Source organism: Solanum dulcamara, chromosome 2, assembly GCF_947179165.1.
Source record: "Solanum dulcamara chromosome 2, daSolDulc1.2, whole genome shotgun sequence".
NCBI classification, from domain to species: Eukaryota; Viridiplantae; Streptophyta; class Magnoliopsida; order Solanales; family Solanaceae; genus Solanum; species Solanum dulcamara.
In genome coordinates, this window is record NC_077238.1 from 79,817,188 (window position 1) to 79,839,043 (window position 21,856).

Consider the following 21,856-nt stretch of genomic DNA (forward strand, 5'->3'; position numbering starts at 1 on the left):
ATTGTCTGTCAATATGCTCTGTGATAGCAAAGCTGCTATTCAGATTGCTGCAAATCCCATCTTTCATGAGAGAACCAAACATATTGATATAGATTGCCATTTTGTAAGGAAAAGAATATGCCAAGGAATGCTGAAAACTAACTTCGTACACACCCAACTAGCTGATATACTTACCAAAAGTCTAGGAAAATCTCAACATCAACAATTGCTGAACCAGCTTGGAATGATGAATCTCTTCAAACCATGAGCTTGAGGAGTGTTGACATAGCAAGCTTTCATGAATTGAAGAGTTGTTAGAGTTGGTTGGAATATTGTTATGAGGGGTTAAAAGTAGTTAGTTGACTGTTATGAGTAGTTAGAATTCAATTACATAGTAGTTGGTATGAATACAAAATACTGTACATGTACAAATTATAAATATGTGTATATGTACAGCTGAAGTGTACAAGTGAACCTACTCATTTTTGAAAAGATATTTTCCTCTCTATATACATTTTCTCTTCTTTCTCTCTACAACCTTCTTCTTCATTCTTTCTTCTTCTCTGTACATTCTCCTTTACTGTTCGTTAGTTCTCTAGCTCCTCGTCTTCATTTTTCCTTCAGACCAAACCCCACTGCTGGAGTTATCATAAGTAGAATAATATTTTTTGACCAAAAACTGAATAAAAGATATTTTAAAACCTTTTTCTATAAAAGCAGCAGATCTTCAATTTTCTACGACATATGAAGAAAACGAAAAAAAAGGAGAAAAAGAAAAAGGGGAGGATAAATTTTAGACGAGCGTATATATATTAGCAATTTTTTTTAACAAGATGAAAAATTAACTACCAACCTTTTAAAAGTCACCCTTAAAAGTGGTACGTCAATATTGGAAAGAATTACTAGCCTACCATGCAATAACAACAATAGCTTGTTCAATGTGATCTGATAAGTAGGATTAATAATCGAACGTGCAGAGTTTATCTTTATGATTAAAAAAATTATTTCAGATTTATTCCTCAGTAATATATTGTTTGTATAAGCTAAAAATGGACATATAAAATTCAAATGTATACTCATTTTAAGATGCTAATAAGATGCAGTTCATTTTGGGGGGTTGAAAGGGGGGGGGGGGGGATTGCATGGTTATGAGTCACCATGAAGATTTCTCCATATAATTATGTTGTTGTTAAAATGTAAATATTTAAACTTGTATAGAATTGAGCAAGTAAACGCACGTCATATATGCATTGTACTACGTAGGATGTGTGTATCTATTTGTTCAGTTTTATATAAATTTAAGTGTCTACTTGTGCACACTCAAAATTGAAGGATATAAATGTTAATTGAGGTCAAGTTAAAAGACATATTTATGTATTATACTAGTTATTCGGTGATCTAGTCTACTATATTTAGCCTAATTATTAATTAATTAGGCTCAATATACTATTCGTTGATCTAACTAATTTAATGTGGCCAAATTCTATGTTAATTACCGGTATATTAATGTCATTAATTAATGTTGGCTTGCTAAAAAAAATTAGTTTTTAATTCTCTTTCGGCCATCACTTGCCAATTTGTATGCCTTCAATCATGCTAGAATAGATATATTCAGTGATGTCAAATTTTTAAATATTATTATAAAAATATTTAACGATAAATAAGTTAATATATTGTTATTGCATTTAGAACTGTTAAAGTCTTTAGCGATATTTATATAAAATGTTAATTATAAATATTTATATTTATTATTATTGCTAACTATAAAATAGCGATAATTATATTATTATCGTAAAATTCTTTATTTGTTAGAGCGTCCATTCACAGCTCACAAGAAAAAGTTTGCAGAGAATCACACAAAATGCTTTCTGTTGTTGGCTTTCCAAGGGATAAACACATATTTTGTTTGTTTGTTTATTATTTATATTTATAGAAAAGGGTTAAAATTGCCCCTAAATTTATTATATTTATAGAAAAGGGTTAAATTGCCCCTAAATTATATGAAAATACATTATTGGCATAATAAATAAATAAAACCCTTAATTTAGCTTTAAATTATAATTTTGATTTTTAATTTTGATAGTAAATAAATAGATACTTTAACTATCCAACACTTAAAGAAAAAATACTCGAATATTATAGCCCAAACACTTGATACGTAGACGTTCCGATGTGAATTATTGAGCCACTCAGTGACTGCCACTTAATAAAAATAAATACATGAGGATTTTAAAAATAACCTTTAACTTTGACAGTAAATAAGTAAGCACTTTAACTATCCAACACTTAAACAAAAAACACTCGAATATTGCCCTCAATTTTATCTCTGACACGCGTAACTTGAGTGTTTTTCACGCATTTTGTCAGGTAGGATTCGAGTGTTTTTTTGTTTAAGTGTTGGATAGTTTAAGTGTCTACTTGTGCACTATCAAAATTAAAGGTCTAACTTATAATTCGAAGCCAAATAAAGGGTCCAATATATGTATTATGCCTATATTATTTATACCATTCGCTACACTTTGGGATCAAAAATGTCTCCGCCATTATCTCAAGAGATCACAAATATCCACAAGAGTTAACAACCCAAATTTTTAGTGACGTGAAAAGTCATGTGAGACTAATTCCTTCACCTAAGTATTGTCAACTAGGATTCACTATCAACTAAAGGTTTTCACTGATTTTAACGATGACTAAAGCTAACGGACTCCCCTCTGGATGCAGGAATAGGTTTTTCCTTGCTTGATTTTCAAATTTTCTTAGGATTTGATCTATTCCACACATTTAAAGTTTGCATAGTTCATAGAGATTTTTCAGCGGCTAACTGAAACACCGACGAACTCCAGTGACAAAGAATGGGTGAGGGTCAGGGGATAATGATGGTTTAGATACATATAGGGATGGCAATGGGGCAGGCACGGCGGGTTGAGCTCAACCCGTAATTTTTTTAACTGCCCCTCCCCGCATGACAATTTTTTTTCTTTTCAACCTGCCCCGCCCCGTACCATATAGATCCACTCCGCATAAACCCGCTCGCATAAATTTTTATATTTTTTTTAAGTGAGTTTCATATAAAAAATAAAATTCATAATTATTTTTTCATTTTTCGCTAATTAACATCTCAACAACTAATTAATTGTTTTTAATTAACATTTCAACAATTGTTTCTTAATCACTAATTAACTCTAATTAACATTTGTCTAGTTTAATTATTTTTTTTAAAAAAGTTAAAATTAAATCAAAATTTAATATAAAAAGTTTATATCTTTGATTTTTACTAATTACAAAGATCTAATTTTTCTTTGGATTTCTATTTGATACCTTAAATCCGCAACCCGCCCCGCCCCACATTAATTTTGATAAAAATTACTTCAACCAACTCCGCATCCCCCTCCTCCCCCCCCCCCCCCCCCCGCCTAACTCTAAACCCGCCCCATCCCATCCCGTCCCACTCCATTGCCATCCCTAGATACATAGATATATGTATATATTTTCATAATCACTTTATGTTTTGATAATTATTTAAAAGTACCACTATTAAAAATAAATAAAAAAGAAGCTGCATCACATAATTTTTCCTATGAAGTTTTCAATCCAGTTCAACAACAATTTCTAGTCATAACATAATCAATTCCAAACACAATAATAACATGTAAAAATTAAAATCCATGGAAATTAAAGTGACTCTATATCAAGCTTTTGGTTAAAGGATCATTGTCTATTGGCTGATTAATTGAATTTACCAAAACTTTATAAAATAAGAGATGAATGCATTTGCCAAAACTCACTTGGTGGCAAAAACTTGACCTTATATTATACCTAACACCTTTCCATTTTATTTTACTTTTAGAAAAACACTTATCTCTACCCAAGGGAGGATAGATCTTGACAAGGGGTGTCAGATATGCTGATCGATCATAATTTTGATGGATTAAAATGAATCAAAAGGCGGAATTACCTCATTATTTGAAGCATGCTAAATTTATATGTCATTTGTATGTGTTAGTGACTTGTTTCCTATCTGAGGTCTGTATCCATATTGTATTTTTTTCATCATCCTATAATATACTTCTATGAACTCACTCTCCTCTTTCGAAATATTTTGTTACCGTTATTTTTCTTGGTTGGAATTAGGGATCCTAAAATAGTAAATTATGTAGAAAATATTATGCGAAAATAAATAAGATACAAATATTTTTATGTGAAAATCCTTTTTTCACGAGAAAATAAAAATCTCAATCTATTCGTGTAGTATTTAACTCAAAATTCACTAAATGCACGTTTAGTCATGAAAAGAAAAACCGCTTTATAAATTTTTAAAATTAAAATTGTATTTTGTTATACTTTTTACAATAAATATTCAACATTTGAATGTAATTTTTTTAAAAAAGAATTATGAAATTTAATTGTTGTTCTCATAAATGAGATTATTTATATTTATTTTTAATTTTAGAAAAAGAAGATGTAGATACGTAAACTATGGGAAAAAAAAAATGACGTTTTTATTTAATTTGTAGTCCACACATCATACCAAATCTCCCAACACCACACAATATACCTACTTAACAATCAAACACAACAAATTAAATAAACCTAACTTAATTATTTTCTTTTGTACCAAACACCTTCATAACTTTGTCAAATTTTAATTTACCTAGAATTTATGATGAGGTGATTTGAGATTTCTTCACACTTAATCAGAAATCTCAAGTTCGATTTCATGAAGGAAAAAATTATGGAGAGCGATCGCTTCCACAAGTGAATCATAAAAAAGGAATTCCATAAAATTGTATTTATTTATCACATTCACAACCCAACGTTGCATTAATTGTTAGATAAAAATCTTAACTCATTATATTTAATTTTTTTGAAAGTGTTTTTATTGCAGAGTTAATAAGAAAGTAGTATTAAGAACAAAATAATATTTAAAACAAATCTGAATTGACTATGTACAAGACAACAAAGAAAAATCTAAACAAAGTCGTAAAGTAAGAAGAAGGAATACTCAATTACCAGATGCCTAAACTATTTCCTTCCAAGAAAAGAATTAGCCAAATATATAGAGAGAGCATTTATATTTTTCTTTTTAGGAAAACTAAAATAATAATTGTGGTAAACTTTCTTCAAGTAAAGGAAAATCCAAATATGATTTATAAAATTCGAAAAAATACCTAACAACTAGAAGATTCAAGTACTCAATTAACTGTCAGTGTAAATACTTGATGCGGATAATTTTTATTTTTTATTTTTGATTACGGTGGTTACGTCTTAATTGGATCGATATTGCAATGTTAATTTAAAATTAGACATAATTCATAAATATGATTCACTGACAATTATAATCTCTAACTTTACAAATACTTTAACTATCCAAAACTTGAATGAATAGACACATTCGTCCTGCATGGCATCCTACATGGCAAATTTGTGTTCTACGTGTATTATGCCACATAGGATACATGTGTCTACTTATTCAATTTTATACAAGTTTAAATATCTACTTATGCACATTCAAAATTGAAGGATATAGATGTCAACTAAAACTAAGCTAACTAAGCTAAATGACATATTTATATATTATGCCAATAATATTATTGTACGCAACTATATTGGAACATGTTTGTATATATAATTAGTGTCCAAGTTTAGAATAATTTAAAGGTACTTTTTTATTTACCACATTAATTAGAACACTTCTATTATACGTGTTGTACTCTTATTGTGACGTTGATTTTTTGTTATAAAGTCTTAAAATGATTTTTTTAAAATATAAAATATCCGTTGGATTTATATGAACATATTGACCAAAAACAATGACGTTTTGATTTTGAGAAGTTGGTAGCATCAGTGGTGGATGGAACTTTTAGATAAAAGTACAACGAATGTTGTTACCTATTATTTTATAATGTATCGTATTGTATTATATCGTATTATATTATTTTAATGAATATATTATTTGATTAGATTGTATTGTTATCCGTTGTTTAATAGTGTCACACATTAATAATTTGAATTATAAACATACACGCAAAAGTAAAGTACGAGGTAGACAACAAAGGATAAAATAGAATTATAAATAATAAGTAAAGATAAAATGAGAACAAAAATATCAAGGTTACAACGTGACTATATCAAATCGATCGTTTACTTACAATAAATTTAAACGATACGATACAATACAATTTAAATAACAATCAAAACAAACATGATATTTAAAGTAACAATACATACAACATGTAACAACCATCCAAACAAGATGTAAGTTATATACACCGTTAACGTAATAATTTTTTGTATCATCAGATCATTTTTATCTGGTAGAACAAATCATCTATCTTAAATCAAGATTATAAATTCTTCGAGTAACCTAATAGTGTTTTAAAAAATTATACTAACGATAAATAACGTAAACTTTATTTTTCTCGTTATTAATTAGCCACAACTTTAAAATTGAAAATAAAAAATACTTATCATTCGAGCAACTCCTCTTGTCGGTTAATGAGAGTTGGGGGGAGGAGGGGGATATCATGTGCCAGTTAGGCCTAAAAAAGTTGCTCAACCACGTGAATACTAGCTACCAGTTTGTTATGTATATTTCTTCTATAAATATCCAAACCCTCCATGCAAACTTCAGTGTACTTCAATACAAGCCATTTTTCCTTCTTTACTATAATACATTTATACAATATTTGGTATTTCATATAAGTAAATCTTAGTAAAAAAAAAAAAAGAAGCGAAAATGGTGACTGTAGAGGAGGTTCGAATGGCGCAGCGTGCAAAGGGGCCAGCTACCATCATGGCCATAGGCACGGCGACTCCTTCGAACTGTGTTGATCAGTGTACCTATCCTGATTATTATTTTCGAATTACTAATAGTGAGCATATGACTGAGCTTAAAGAGAAATTCAAGCGCATGTGTAAGATATATATAATTTTTTTTTATTGTTATCATATAGTATTATAACTACATTTTTGATGACCAAAACTATGTTCTTGATTATTCTATTGTGTGTGCGCGTGTGCCTCATTCCTAAGTTGTGTCACACATGATACACTCTCCTTGATGTTATAATTTTATACTATTTTCCTTAATATTGAACTTAAATCGTGGAGTCAAAGAAACTAGTGGATTGATTACTAGATAGATACAAATTCTGATGTCACGTATAAAAACATTGTTTTTTTGGCTCCTTGGTGGTGGAGGAGCATACTTTTTTAAAAAGAAGAAGTTAAGAAATAGGAATGGTGGAGCTAAGAATGGAACTCTATGGCAACAACATACAACAAAAATGAATTTTATGGGGCTTTCTCGATCAATGATTATTGTTTTTTTAATTAAGTTTTCCATTTAATGCAGGTGATAAATCAATGATTAAGAAGAGGTATATGCACTTAACAGAAGAAATTCTGAAAGAAAACCCAAATATTTGTGAATACATGGCTCCTTCTCTTGATGCTAGGCAAGATATAGTGGTGGTTGAAGTGCCAAAACTTGGGAAAGAAGCAGCCCAAAAGGCCATTAAAGAATGGGGCCAGCCTAAGTCTAAAATTACCCATTTGGTCTTTTGCACCACTAGTGGGGTGGACATGCCTGGGGCTGACTACCAACTCACTAAGCTTCTCGGGCTTCGACCCTCTGTCAAGCGGCTCATGATGTACCAACAAGGTTGCTTTGCCGGTGGGACTGTAATCCGACTGGCAAAGGACTTGGCTGAAAATAACAAGAATGCTCGAGTCCTTGTTGTTTGCTCAGAAATAACTGCAGTTACTTTTCGTGGCCCAAGTGATACTCATTTGGATAGTATGGTTGGACAAGCCCTTTTTGGTGATGGGGCAGCCGCGATGATTATAGGTTCAGATCCATTACCAGAAGTCGAAAGGCCTTTGTTTGAACTTGTTTCTGCAGCCCAAACTCTTCTCCCAGATAGCGAAGGCGCTATCGATGGTCACCTTCGTGAAGTTGGGCTAACATTTCACTTACTCAAAGATGTTCCTGGATTGATCTCAAAAAACATTGAAAAGAGTTTGATAGAAGCATTCCAACCATTGGGCATTTCTGATTGGAATTCTATCTTTTGGATTGCGCACCCTGGTGGGCCGGCAATTTTGGACCAAGTTGAATTAAAGTTGGGCCTAAAGCCTGAAAAACTTCGGGCTACTAGGCAAGTTTTAAGTGACTATGGAAATATGTCTAGTGCTTGTGTTCTATTTATTTTGGATGAAATGAGGAAGGCCTCAGCCAAAGAAGGGCTTAGTACTACTGGTGAAGGCCTTGATTGGGGTGTACTTTTTGGATTTGGGCCTGGGCTTACAGTTGAGGCTGTTGTGCTCCATAGTGTCTCTACTTAGTATATTGTGAGGGTGATTAATTAAATTGATTATCTATGTAATCTTAAATTTGTTTAATTTGATGTATCATGTACTATTTGTTTTGTTTTCAATTGCACTTTGTAATGCATATTCTGTGTAAAGAAATCCATTTAATTTCTCCCTCTCCTCTTGTCCTTCTAGATATAATAAACATTGTCCATTGCAAAGTTTCTAAAATCTAAGCTAAAAGAGAAGTTGTTTAATAGAGGAGGACAAGCAAGTAAACAAGACCACTGCGGGTGACAATTGGGAGGGTTAGGTCAAGTTTGGACGGATCATAATAGGTTAAGACAGCAAATGGGTCAAGATTCAATTCAACCCAAATTAGTTTAGGTCAAAACGGATAGATAATGGTAGGGGTGTACATGGACCGGGTTGGTTCGGATTTTTTACAAACCAAACCAAACCATTTGTGTCGGGTTATTAAATCTATAAATCAAACCAAACCAATAAAAGTCGGGTTTTTTGATATCAATTTTTCTCGGGTTTTTCGGGTTTTTTCGGGTTTTTCGGGTTTCTCGGGTTTTTTGGATTTTTTTGGGTTTCTCATAGTATCTAATAAAAAGCACAGAGCAGTGCTTCTTAAAAAGAGTTCTAGTACAAAATATCAACATATAAGATGGAGGCACAACATTGTTTGAAGTTTTAACTTTATAAGATATGTTTTTTTTGTATATTATTTAGATGGGCTACTCAAGTCCAAATCTAAATGTAAGAAAGAAAATAAAAATTATAAAAAATATTTAAAAAATATTTATAAATTACATTTTAATAAATATTTTTATGTATAACATAATTTAAAAGTAGTATATCTATAATCGGGTCGGTTTGAGTTCGGTTTGACTTTTTTTAGTTAAAACCAAACCAATCCTATAATGGTCGGGTTTTTTTTTCAAACACCAAACCAAGTCAAACCAAACCACTAGTCGGTTTTTTTTTCCGATTTGATTCGGTTTGTCGGTTTGGTGCGATTTATCGGTTTGTCCTGTACAGCTCTAGATAATGGATAAAGACCCAATTTAATCCAATTTTTACTAAGTTTAATTATTTTATTTATTTTTTAAAATTATTTTAGTACCTAATAAAATTATTTTTTCCCTTTATTATGGCTATATTGTCACGACCCAAAATGGGTCATGAGTGACACCCACACTTAACCTCCTAGGTGGGAGAACCAACGATACAAACCCCAACTAATAAGTATAACAATAATGCGGAAGCTCAAATAAATATGTTTTTCCCAAAACCTGAAAGTCATCACATGAAGGACATTTAAATTCTAAAACTAAATCTCGAAAATATCAGCACCATAATAAACAATTAACATAGTGTGTCCGAAAACTAAGGACACCATGCCATGACAAGAGATTCCATCGCCAGCTAGAAGGGTAACTCACCCTGAAATCTTATGAACTGGAGACTGACTAGAGCTGAGGTCGAGTCGAAGTCGGTGGAACACTCGCTGCACTCTACAAAATAAAACAAGAAAAGATACAAGTAGAGGTCAGTACAAGACAATATGTACTGAATAGGTATCATCGGCCGACTCAAAAAAGAAATCAATATGCATAAAGTAATAGCGGGAAATCAACAATAACATTTAACAGGTGACAACCAATGAACAATTACATAACCAGTCAGCAATATCAAGATCACACATGAGGACTCAAGCCTCTACATCACACTCTTTTGGAAATGAGTTATTGGAGATTGGGTAGTATTAAGTCATTTGAATTTGTTTTCCTTTAATATTACCATGTTGGAATGTGACACCCGATCCAAATATACCGTGTCGAAATATGACACCCGATCTAAATATAATTACTTTATCATTCTTTATTATTATATTCGACTTCATTAATAATATTTCATCAAGCCTTCTATATTCAAGGCACCATTTTTGATAGGGCAAGTTCAAGATTTTAGATTTTATGGCCTTGAGATTTCAGACCAATCACAACAACATATCAACCATCCAAACCACAATAATTAAATGCATAGTAAACTTCACGCATTACTCAATGACTATCAATCACTATTAAGAGTCTATCTATGATATAGAATAAAAAACCATAACCTACCTCAACCGAAGAACCGAAGTAAAGCAATCTAATCCACCAATGTCTCTCCTTTCTTCAATGCCTCAGACCAATTCAATCTATCAAATATATAATATTTATAAGTAAACTAATCCGTAAATACCAATATTATATATATGTTTAACCTAGACCCAATAACTCACCCAATTCTGTAAACACGTTCCTAATTTTGATGTCACTTAACATGTCAACTCCCATATTTTTTTGAATTTCAAAACTAGGGTTAAATATCAATTAAATTAAATAATACCTTTAAAACTTGATCCTTTCGTAACGCTTTCGAATGATCAAAATCTGTTCAAATATATAATCTTCATAAGAATACGAATCCAATGACACCCATATTGCTATATTTATTTTCGGATAAAAAATTGGATCAAAAAGTCATCCCGAGTCATTGAAGTCAAATCTGAAATTTTCTTTCTGATTATGTTCATTCATGATAAAATAAACTCACACGTCAAATTTCAGCTAAAACGGATCGTTATTCGACCCCAAAATCAAGATTTTATGTGAAGAACCCTAGGGTCATATTTTCTTATTTCAGCGTTATTTCTCCACCAATATACCCTAAAATAATATGTTCATAATCACATAAAAATTTAATGAAAATGATGAGAATAATTACCTTGACGCTTTGGAATGAAAATTCCTATTTTTCTCTTCTCCTTTATTTTTTTTTCCCCTTTCTTTTCTTTCTTCCTCCGTAATTTTTTTCCCCAGCTTCTGTGTTCTGTTCGTCGTCGCTGTTCTCTTCTCTTTTTTTTCTCAAATGAATTATGTATAAAAATTTATAAACCCCATCCTTTTCCCTTAATAATTGGTATAAAATATTAATTAAATTAATACTTTAACCCACTAATTAAATAAGTTATCTAAGTTTTTCCCTCAACTAAATAACTGTAATTATCAAAAAGTCCAAAATACCCAATTAAAAATTCACGGGATGAGTCTTTTATGAACTAAAAATTCCTAATACTCAAAATGACCTAATGGGTCGTTACATATATATAACATATCAAATTGAAAAAAAAAAGTTTTTTAAGAATATTTTAATAAGATTTCTCATGAGCCAATTTAAATTACATATCAACTTATTTTTTTATGAATTGAAATGGATTGAGCTAATGAATATTGGCTTTAATGTTGCTGCCCCTAAAGACATTGTAAGAGTTTTTGAAAATATCCACAAGCATGACTTTGAACAAAAGGTTTGGGTTCAAGAATAGTATTCCTTGAATGATGTCAATGCATGATACTTTTTTAAAAAAAAAATTGTTACCTTAGTGTCAAAATATGAAAATAATAACTATTGATATTCACGGTCGACATCATGTCGATAACATATCATTCGTTTCGTTTACTATGTTACAGCATTTGACTGAAAATAAAATATAAAAAACCTTGAAGTATGTGATCGATCAAGTCAAATATGTCATGATATTTTTGTATTTGTAACGACATGTCATTAATGATAAAAATGAAAAGTCTAAAATACCATATACTATCCATCTCTTGGAGAAGTGATGTATATAGTTGATAAGGAGGGATCTTTCAACATTGATATCTTGAAAACTTGTGAACTCCATACAGATGCTTTTGATGAAAATATGTCACAACGTGAGAGAGCTAGGGCCTGTTCGAAATCGAATCAAAAAAAAGTTATTGGTTTATTGGTTTATAGTTTTGATAATGGTGTTAATTTTTTTTGTTATTGGGTTATCATTTCTTAACAGCTTAAGATTTTTTCTTAATGGGTTAGCCGATAACCCGATAGTAACTTAATATTTTATATTAATTACGATTTGGTTAATAAAGTCTTTCACTTAAGGTTTCGTTTTCATACTTTTATTTCTTGTTGTCCCAAACTCTTGGTTATTATACAATGTTTTACATTTTCTTTTGAGCAAGATGCAATTTATCAACTAATGTGCATGGTTCATTTCGTTTGTCACCATTTTCAATGGTTTTTATAATCAAATCTTAACAGTTAAACCGATAACCGAACCGATAATGATCAATAACTGATAAACCGATAACCATTAAGTCAATATCTTAATGATTTTATAACGGTTTGACATATCTATAAACCGATAACTGATGCTTCATGAAGTGCTTCTTTCGGAGTTAAACTTCCGTTTGTCCATATTTCGATAAAAAGTATCTCTTGTTTTTCATTCCCAGTCCCATAAGAATGAATACTATGATTCGCGTTTCGAACAGGCATGAATACAACATCTATAGGATAACTTCCATCTTGAAAGTTATGTGGCGTTTTTATAAGATATCCCCGATTTCTCTCTATTTGTAATCCAATACAAAAATCAATTGGTTCCGTTAAACTAGCTATATGTTGTGTATTATCAATGATTTCCACATAAGGTGGCAAGATGATATCTTGAGCAGTTACATATCCAGGACCCTTGACACAAATAGACGCGTCAGAAGTTCCATATAAATTACTTCTCAATACAATTTCTTTCAAATTCATTAAAATTTCATGTACCGATTCTTGAATACCCGTTATGGTAGAATATTCATGTGGGACTTTCTCAGATTTTACACGTGTAATACATGTTCCTTCTATTTCCCCAAGTAAAGCTCTTCGCATTGCAATGCCTATTGTGTCGGCTTGGCCTTTCATAAGTGGAGACAGAATAAAGTGTCCATAATAAATGAGTTTACTGTCTGTTCTTGATTCAACACACTTCCACTGTAGTGTCCGAGTAGATACTGTTACTTTGTCTCGAACCATAGTACTATTATTTGATTAGATCATCGAATCTTTTATTTCTCTTGAGATTTCTTCAATGTTCAGTTCTACACACGTCTTTTTTTCGGAGGTCTACAGCCATTATGTGGCATCGGAGTTACATCCCGTACGAAAGTTAATAGTATACCACTTCGACGAATAGCTCATAATGCTGCATCTCTTTCGAGACCGGACCTTTTATCATGACTTCTGCTCGTTGCATACCTTGATCCACTACTGTACGGATAGCGTTTGCTGTTGCGGTTTGAGTAGCAAACGACGTTCCTCTTCTCGTACCTTTGAATCCAGAAGTACCAGCTGAGGACCAAGAAACTACTCGACCCCGTACATCTGTAACAGTGACAATGGTATTATTGAAACTTGCTTGAACATGAATAACTCCCTTTGGTATTCTATGTGCACTCTTACGTGAACCAATACGTCCATTCCGACGCAAACTAATTTTCGGTATAGCTTTTGCCATATTTTATCATCTCGTAAATATGAGTTAGAGATATATGGATATATCCATTTCATGTCAAAACAGATTCTTTATTTGTACATCGGCTCTTCTGGCAAGTCTGATTAGCCCTGTCTTTGTTTATGTCTCGGGTTGGAACAAATTACTATAATGCGCCCCCGCCTACGGATTAGTCGACATTTTCCACAAATTTTACGAACGAAAGCTCTTATTTTCATATTTATCATTCCTTACCTTAATTCTGAATCTATTTCTTGGAAGAAAATAAGTTTCTTGAAATTTGTCATATAGAATTGTATTCCCGCGAAAGGAATGGTGAAGTTTAAAACCTAATACTTAAAATCTTTGTTGTGGAGTCAATAAATTATATGCCCTTTGGTTGAATCATAAGGACTTACTTCAATTTTGACTCTATCTCCTATTTGTAAAAACAAAGTTCCTTTAAGGTATCAACTAATCTAGATAAGTTAAACCAATAAACTTCAAAATCCTACTGAACTGATCGATACACAACCCTCACCAAACCTTTGCTTGTTATCTATTTTGGTGATGATTGAATATTGATGGATCAAATGTTCTATTTTTGGTTTCATTACTTGTTATTTTGTGTAGTATAATAAAACTTCTTAGCCTAGTCAATTTTACGAACTTATTAGATCAGAAGTTTTTCAAGCTCAAACATTAACTTTTTTTAGTTAGAGACCAACATCTTTAGTCTAATATGAAATTTGCTTAAGAACCTTCGTTGTTTAATTAGGTTAAGCCTTTCTTGTCATTGATATATTTGCTAGTGGCAATTGTGATGTTTCAGGAGAACCAATGCCTGCATGAAAGTTGTAGTTCTAGTACTGTAGTACATCTAAGACTTCTTACACTAAGTAGGATGCTTATAATCGCGATGAAGATGTATCACTCTTTCTTTCCGTCACTATTACTTGTGTCGTATCTATAAGCAGTGGCGGAGCCAGAATTTTAAATAAGAGGGTTCAAAATCAGAATAAGTAGACACACGAGCTAGTCAAAGAGGGTTCGATATTTACTTTATATATATAAAAAAATATTTTAATCATATATAAATAGTATAATTTTTCGCCGAAAGAAAATTCGGATGAACCCCTCGGCACAAGGCTATAAGCTAAGCAAATAGTTTGATTAAGGCTTTTCCACTACTTAAAAAACTGTCAAAAACTAATCCAAAAAACCAATCTATCAAAAACTCAACCTCAAAACCGAGGTCGATAATGTCCTGTTAGGTATTTTTTTTTCAAAATAAATGATTTTCTGACACCTGACCTAAAAAAATATTAAAAATAAGATCTCCTGAGGTCCGAAATTACCAACGACGTCCTTTTTTTCTTTTTTGAAAAAAACCAACCTCCGAAGGTCACTTCTTGCCAAAAAAAAATTTGCTCCATTAATTATAAATGCTCTCGATATAATATTTCCGCTTACTTATTAAATAATGTTTAAAAAAATTAAAAATTCATTTGTTTTCTACTAAAAACATCTTTTCTTCGTATCAAAATCATCCTTAAAATAAGATTTTTTGACATGAGCCTAAATGAATCAAACATCAAAACAAATGAAGATAAAAAATAAAAAATGGAACAACCAAGCCTAAAAAATTACAAACAATGAACCTGTACTCTTTTCCATCCAGATTCATTCTGATCCTAATATTATAAAAATTTCCTCCATTTTCTCTAACTCTTTCATCACTCCAAGAAAATTTCATCTTTCAAATTAATTCATAATTTCAAATTATGAAAAATAATAGCTGCTCAAAAAAGGTAGAAGAAATTGATTCCAATTATCGTGTTATTCAGAAGCTTCCTCTTGGTGATAGTCCTTACGTCAGAGCAAAATATGCACAGGTTTGTTATAATTTGATATCGATTCGATTTTGATCAATCAACTAATAGTTATTAGGTTAGACAATTACGAGGTATGTATAATGCATGTATGTAATATTCTAACATTGTTTTGGAATATATAAATGTTTATATCAAATGTTTAATTGGATGGAGGAGTATGTAGTATTAATTGATGTGCATTAGTGGCGAAATTTGAATTTTCAGTTCAACATTTATTATGTATACATAATAATTTATTTTTTTGAATTAAGTGATTCGAATGATTGCTTCACTAGCAGGGGCGAAACTAGTATAAGAAGTATAGATTTGCAGAACTTAGTAACTTTGTTTCAAATTATATATATTTGTTGAGAAATTTATTGTAATGCATGTTGATTACTTAGTTTCGATTATCGTAACTATTTTGTTGTTCTTGTTCCTTTCTTGTAGGCTTTATATTGCTTCCCGTGGTAGTTGCTATGTGCTTTATATTGTTTTTCTTTTTTATACTTGAATTTAATGCACTTAAACCGATGATCTTTTGGAAACAGCCTATCTACCTCCATGAGGCAGTGGTAAGGTCTATGTACATTCTATCCTCCCAAAAATTCATTTGTGGAATTTTACTGGATATGTTATTATTGTGAGGAATTTACTGTAATTCCTTACTTCTATTGTTGTTTTAAATCCAAATTATTGAAGTTATGTGATGAACAATTGGTAAAGGTGTAACAAGTGTGAATTAGGCGCACATCACGAGTTTTAACTCTGACACAAAAAGTGAAGAATGATATAACGAGCCTATTTTCCTTTGAATTTTTGAGTCGTGTCCTATTAGACCTCGGGGATTTTTCGATTAGCCATGGCTAATCTTGCTTTTGTTTGTGTGTGATGTGACTAATTACAGCTGGTTGAGAAAGATGCAGAAGGTGCAATAGTACTATTTTGGAAGGCAATAAATGAAGGAGACAGAGTAGAGAGTGCCTTAAAAGATATGGCTGCAGTAATGAAACAACAAGATAGAGCTGAAGAAGCCATTGAAGCTATAAAATCCGTTAGAGATAGATGTTCTAAACTGGCTCAAGAATCATTAGACAATGTCCTTATCGATTTATACAAGGTGAGTATAAACAAAAACTACTCTTATTTCAATTATGTCAAGTGTAGGTATATATAAATGTCTCTAAAGACTTTAACAACTCTAGATTCAGTGGCATTTAATCAATTCTTGGTTAATTCATTTATATGCTTCTTACCTAGATTATTAATGTTGTTGTTATTGTTATTTCTCGTAATGTGAAGATATTCATCAATCTTTTATGTCAGGATTCTCACATTGGTTGAACATATGTATTTTGGTCTCCTGATATGGTTGCGTTAGCACTTGTGTGAACCTCTTTTTATTCCGAGTGAATTGTGTAAGGTTATTTCTCTCGATTATTTGTACTCTCATATTTATAGTGGATTGCTCATCTCCTCTTGTGGATGTAGGTCGGTTGACCAAACCACATTAAATGCTTGTGTCTCTTTTGGTATATTTCTCGTTTGTCTTCTTATTCATGGTTATTCGAGGTTTGCTTTGCTAGCTTCCGCATGACACCTAATTATTTTCGTTCCTAACAGTTAGATCCCAATAAACTAATTACTGAATTGATGAATATGTGATAGAAAAGTGGAAAGTTAGAGGAGCAGATTGAATTGTTGAAGCAGAAGCTACAAATGATATACCATGGAGAAGCATTCAATGGTAAACCTACAAAGACATCTCGATCTCATGGAAAAAAATTCCAAGTTACCATCAAACAAGAGACCTCTAGGATACTGGTACCAACTTCTTTACTTTCTTAAATTCCATGTCAAAGTCAAAGTAGGACAAACTTATTGAAACCACACGGGGTAGTTGTGTTTGAATTTAGAAAATCTCCTTATGCCTTATCTACCTGAAGAAGTCACACATTAGTGGCTAATGTAATGCGTGATCTCCTTATATGCCCTAGGAGTTATCTTTTGGGTTGAGTTAGATCCAAGATCAATTTTCTTAACAGTAATACTATGTATCTCGTGTTATGTACTTTATGACTTCGCAACCACCACAATAAGTAATAAGAGGTCGGGATGATTGTGTGAGTTCAACTGAATTCAATTCTTTCAACCTAACCATGCATATAAGCAAAAAAATTATATACTATGTGTACATTTACGATCATACACATATTGAACCTACTGACTCTACATTTTGAATTATTATGCAGGGCAACTTGGGATGGGCATACATGCAACAAACAAACTATGCAGCTGCTGAAATTGTTTATCAAAAAGCTCAGCAAATCGACCCTGACGCCAATAAGGGTTGCAATCTATGCCTATGTCTTATGAAATTAGCGCGATTGAATGAAGCAAGAACGGTTCTTGAAGACATTTTACGAGATAAACTCCCCGGTTCAGATGATCCCAAGTCGAAAAATCGTGCTATGGAGCTATTGAAGGAGTTGGAATCAATTAAATTTGTTTGATCTAATTCTTCACAATTAGTATTATTAGAAGATGTGTTTATTGAAAATCTTGATCACTTGATGAACCAAATGGTCCCGTTTCGATCGAGAAGACTTCCCATTTTGGAAGAAATATCAGCTTATAGAGATCAATTGGCTTGTTAAATTATAGTACAGTGTGAGTGTAGATGCATATAAGTTTTTAGGGACAGGTTTTCTATTGTATCAATTTGAATGTTTTGTAGTGCAATGTTCCTTTGGAGTAGTGGCTTTTTTTTTGTTTGATCTTTTTTTTTTATTTATTTACTCTTCGATATTCTATATTTATTCTGAGTTTCGATTAATATTGATTTGTAAGACTTATTAAAGGAGAAATGCTCCTTACTTTGAATGTTTTTTTCGAATTTGAGACCTATGATCAATTCTTGATAGTGTTTGACCTACATTGCCACTTTTTAGAAATATTATATAGTGTTACTTTTTTATTGCTAATGCGAGGCACATTTGTCTTTTATGTGTTTAAAATATACTTAATGGGTCTGAATGATTAAGATATGTATAAAGTTTTAATATTATTGTGACGTGTGTTCAAGAATGTCAACAGAGATAGAATTAGTTCACTAATCCTTTCACTGCTACCACACTCATCATTATCAACTATCATCGACGCCGCTGATCATTATCAACTATCACCATACTCATCCACAATTATCATTGTTGTCAATCACTACAATCAATTGTCACCATTATTAGCCACCATTTGAAATCATCACCATTAGTTACTATTACTATAACAATTATCAATCATTATCGACAATTATGACAATCAAACATCAGTTAGTCATCACTATTTATTACAAACCACCACGACATTAGTTCTATCACTAACATCCTCCATAACTAGCTATCAGCCCCCACCATCAACCATTATTGCCAGCCTCCACTAGCTACAACCAATAACACCACTATTAGCCAACAACATCACCGATCAACCCTTATAACCACTATCACTAATCGTCATCACCATCAACCACCATATAATTTTTAAAAATATTTTATTGGTATGTATTAGATGAATTTAGTTTTAATCAAATTTTATATTTATTAATTTTTAAATTAAAATAAGTTTTATGCATTCAAATATATAAATAAATAATTTTAATTATTTAATACTCAGATCAGTTTAAATTTATTGGAAGAAAGAAGGATAACTTCCTTCCATAAATCCCATAAATTCTCCATGCTTATCGAATATTTAAACTTACATGTCTTATGTCCCATTCTTTTAGGACCTAAATAACCACCCAAATAAATAATTAAAAAATAAATAAAAAATCTCTCATCCTCTTTTTTCCCTTTATATTAGATCCATTTCCTTTTTCAATAAAAGTAAATTTCTTTTTCTGTGTATGAAATAATTTCTTCCACATTCCATCCTTGTGAAAATGGCCTTCAGAATGGTAAGGGAAAAAAATCATTATTATTTTTTTCTTTTTTTAGCTAATTAAAATCGAGTTATAATCAAGAGTGTGTCTTATAGTTGGAATTACTAGATTTTTATAGATTTCAATTAAATATATGATATCTATTCGAAAGATCAAATCAAACCATTTTTTAAAATGAATTGATACTTTATAATGTAATTACATTCTTTGATTTAATCCTTATTTGATAACAAGCACAAAAAAATCATCTTTTTTTAATATTGTCATAGCTTCAGTATTTATTATTGCCTTCATTGTTGCGACAAAGGTACTAGAAATCTTTTTTGTTATTTTTCTTTTAAGATTAAAGTAGAGTGATATATAATCACAAGTGTTAAATGGGAAACTCTTTTTGTGACTTATAGTTTGAATAACTAGGTATTTGATTTTCAATCTATAGTCTCGATATCTATTAAAAGATCAAATTGATTCAATTGTTCAATTGAAATCTTATAATGTTGTCGTAATATTCTCTTATCCCAATTAATTTTTAGTTACAAACACACAATATATTTTTTTCTCTTTAATATTGATGTTAACTTCTGTATTTATTATTATCTTCGTTATTGCGACAGAGGTATTGGAAATCCATGACGAATGCCTCCGTCGCGAATCGATCATTTGCTTCTTCTACTGCTCCAAGATTTTCCAGTGCTGGTGGTTCTACTCATGTCAATCCTAAGAAGTTTGTCTCTTAACTTATTTTTAAGATTATAAATTTCATATTCTGAAAAGAAATATCATTTGAGCAATGTTAATAATGTAAAAGAAAATTATACTAATGGCGTATATAACTTTAAAAAAAAAAATTCATTTGATTTGTCAAACAAGTTTTTGATCTGCCATTTTAATGTGTAATATGCCTTATTTTTAAGATTATAAATTTTATATTTTAAGGAATCTTATCTGTAGATATCTTTTAAATGAACATGAGTGTATACATACTTCTTCTAGTTATAACTAATGATTTAAGTTATCTAGACTAATTAACCTTTTTTTACTACTAATATTTATTCTTTGTCAAGGGATTTGTCGATTATGTAAATATACTGTCAGAATATAAAAGTTAAACTCGATATTTGATCATTTTGAAAGGTTGTCAATGACCAATGGGGATATGGCACCAGTGTATGTATTGGGTGGAACATTATCAGTGGCAATAGGACTATGCATCTTTACAATGAAACAACAATTGTTTCATGGTCCTGGAGTTTTTGTTACTAAAAAAAAGAGAGAAAATCTTGCTGAAGTTGATTTCCCAGATGCAACAGCTATGTCTGGTAGCAAGTATATTAACAAGTCTGTGTTGAGGAAATTTGGAAGAATCCAAGAGCCTATTGATTCTCAATATGACATTGATCCTTACTCCAGGTAGTTAATTGTTCTTTCCTTGTGTATAAATACTTTTTTTTTATGACCGTGGTGTTCGACCCAGTTTTTGCGCACCTCGACTCTGCTACTTCCCACCATCAACAGGTACTAGATAATTCTGTCCACCAAGACTAGGATAGATAAAAAGAATAACGTAGTGTTTTTTTTTTGTCTCCACTAAGTATTGATCTTGAGATCATAGGGTTTTTAACCACTTTATTGACCACTAGGCCACACCATTGGGTGGGTGTATATAATACCTTTTATACACTTTATATGAGGTTGATATATTATATATAATGATCCTCCAGTTATAATGTTGTATAATATTGTATATTGGGCTACGTAAAACAATAGCGATCTATAGGGCCAAAAACGGGGTCTGAAAAGAATAGAATGTACGCAGATCTTATCACTACCTCGAAAATAAAGAGGCTAGTTCCGAAAGACTCTTGACCGACATATTTATAACAATACATAAATGTTATGTAGGTGCTCATTATTCTTATTATTAGCGAATTTTTAAATAAGAACTTTTACTTGCATTATCTATTGGTCCAAATTAAACAACATTTCTACCCACAAAGGTAAAGGTAAGATCGGCTTGTATTTTATTCTTACCAAATTTTATTTATGGAATTATCATGAATGTTTTTTTTTGTATATATGTTGGTCCATCATTAATTCCTTTCCAATCCTTTAAAATGTTAATTTTTTTTTATTTTTTTATGGCAGTCCAAGAAAAATTGAGTCCTTGAAATCAGTTGGAGTTTGAGACAAAGTTGGAAAGTCCATTGTGAAAATAGATTTCCCTTTTTTTCTAATGTAGTTTTACTCCCATGGCACAATAAATTAAATGTTGTCAATAAAGTGCCATAAATTGGAGGAGAGTAGGTTTTTGTACTAGATTTCTTTTATTTCTTTTTCATCAGATTAAGCATGTATTTCAGCTTTGAATGATGTTTGGATCGAATAATT

The 21,856-nt window shown here is 31.3% G+C and overlaps 3 protein-coding genes and 1 pseudogene across 3 annotated transcripts; all 4 read left to right on the forward strand.

Annotated features, from left to right (window-relative positions):
- The first annotated feature begins 6,581 nt into the window (after positions 1-6,581).
- LOC129880948 (chalcone synthase 2) lies at positions 6,582-8,470 on the forward strand. Its single transcript, XM_055955225.1, has 2 exons — positions 6,582-6,893; positions 7,334-8,470. Exons 1-2 carry the CDS (start codon positions 6,716-6,718, stop codon positions 8,323-8,325), a joined length of 1,170 nt encoding a protein of 389 aa, XP_055811200.1. The 5' UTR covers positions 6,582-6,715; the 3' UTR covers positions 8,326-8,470.
- Positions 8,471-11,944: 3,474 nt separating this feature from the next.
- On the forward strand, positions 11,945-14,532 carry LOC129873609 (uncharacterized; annotated as a pseudogene).
- An 875-nt stretch (positions 14,533-15,407) lies between these two features.
- LOC129878256 (protein SULFUR DEFICIENCY-INDUCED 1-like) lies at positions 15,408-18,429 on the forward strand. The gene is made up of 4 exons (XM_055953447.1): positions 15,408-15,552; positions 16,439-16,651; positions 17,200-17,355; positions 17,784-18,429. Exons 1-4 carry the CDS (start codon positions 15,442-15,444, stop codon positions 18,042-18,044), a joined length of 741 nt encoding a protein of 246 aa, XP_055809422.1. The 5' UTR covers positions 15,408-15,441; the 3' UTR covers positions 18,045-18,429.
- Positions 18,430-19,432: 1,003 nt separating this feature from the next.
- On the forward strand, positions 19,433-21,653 carry LOC129879833 (uncharacterized). Its single transcript, XM_055953554.1, is given in 4 exon segments — positions 19,433-19,483; positions 20,083-20,192; positions 20,603-20,878; positions 21,614-21,653. Coding segments are annotated over 4 exon segments (477 nt in total).
- The last annotated feature ends 203 nt before the right edge of the window (positions 21,654-21,856 follow it).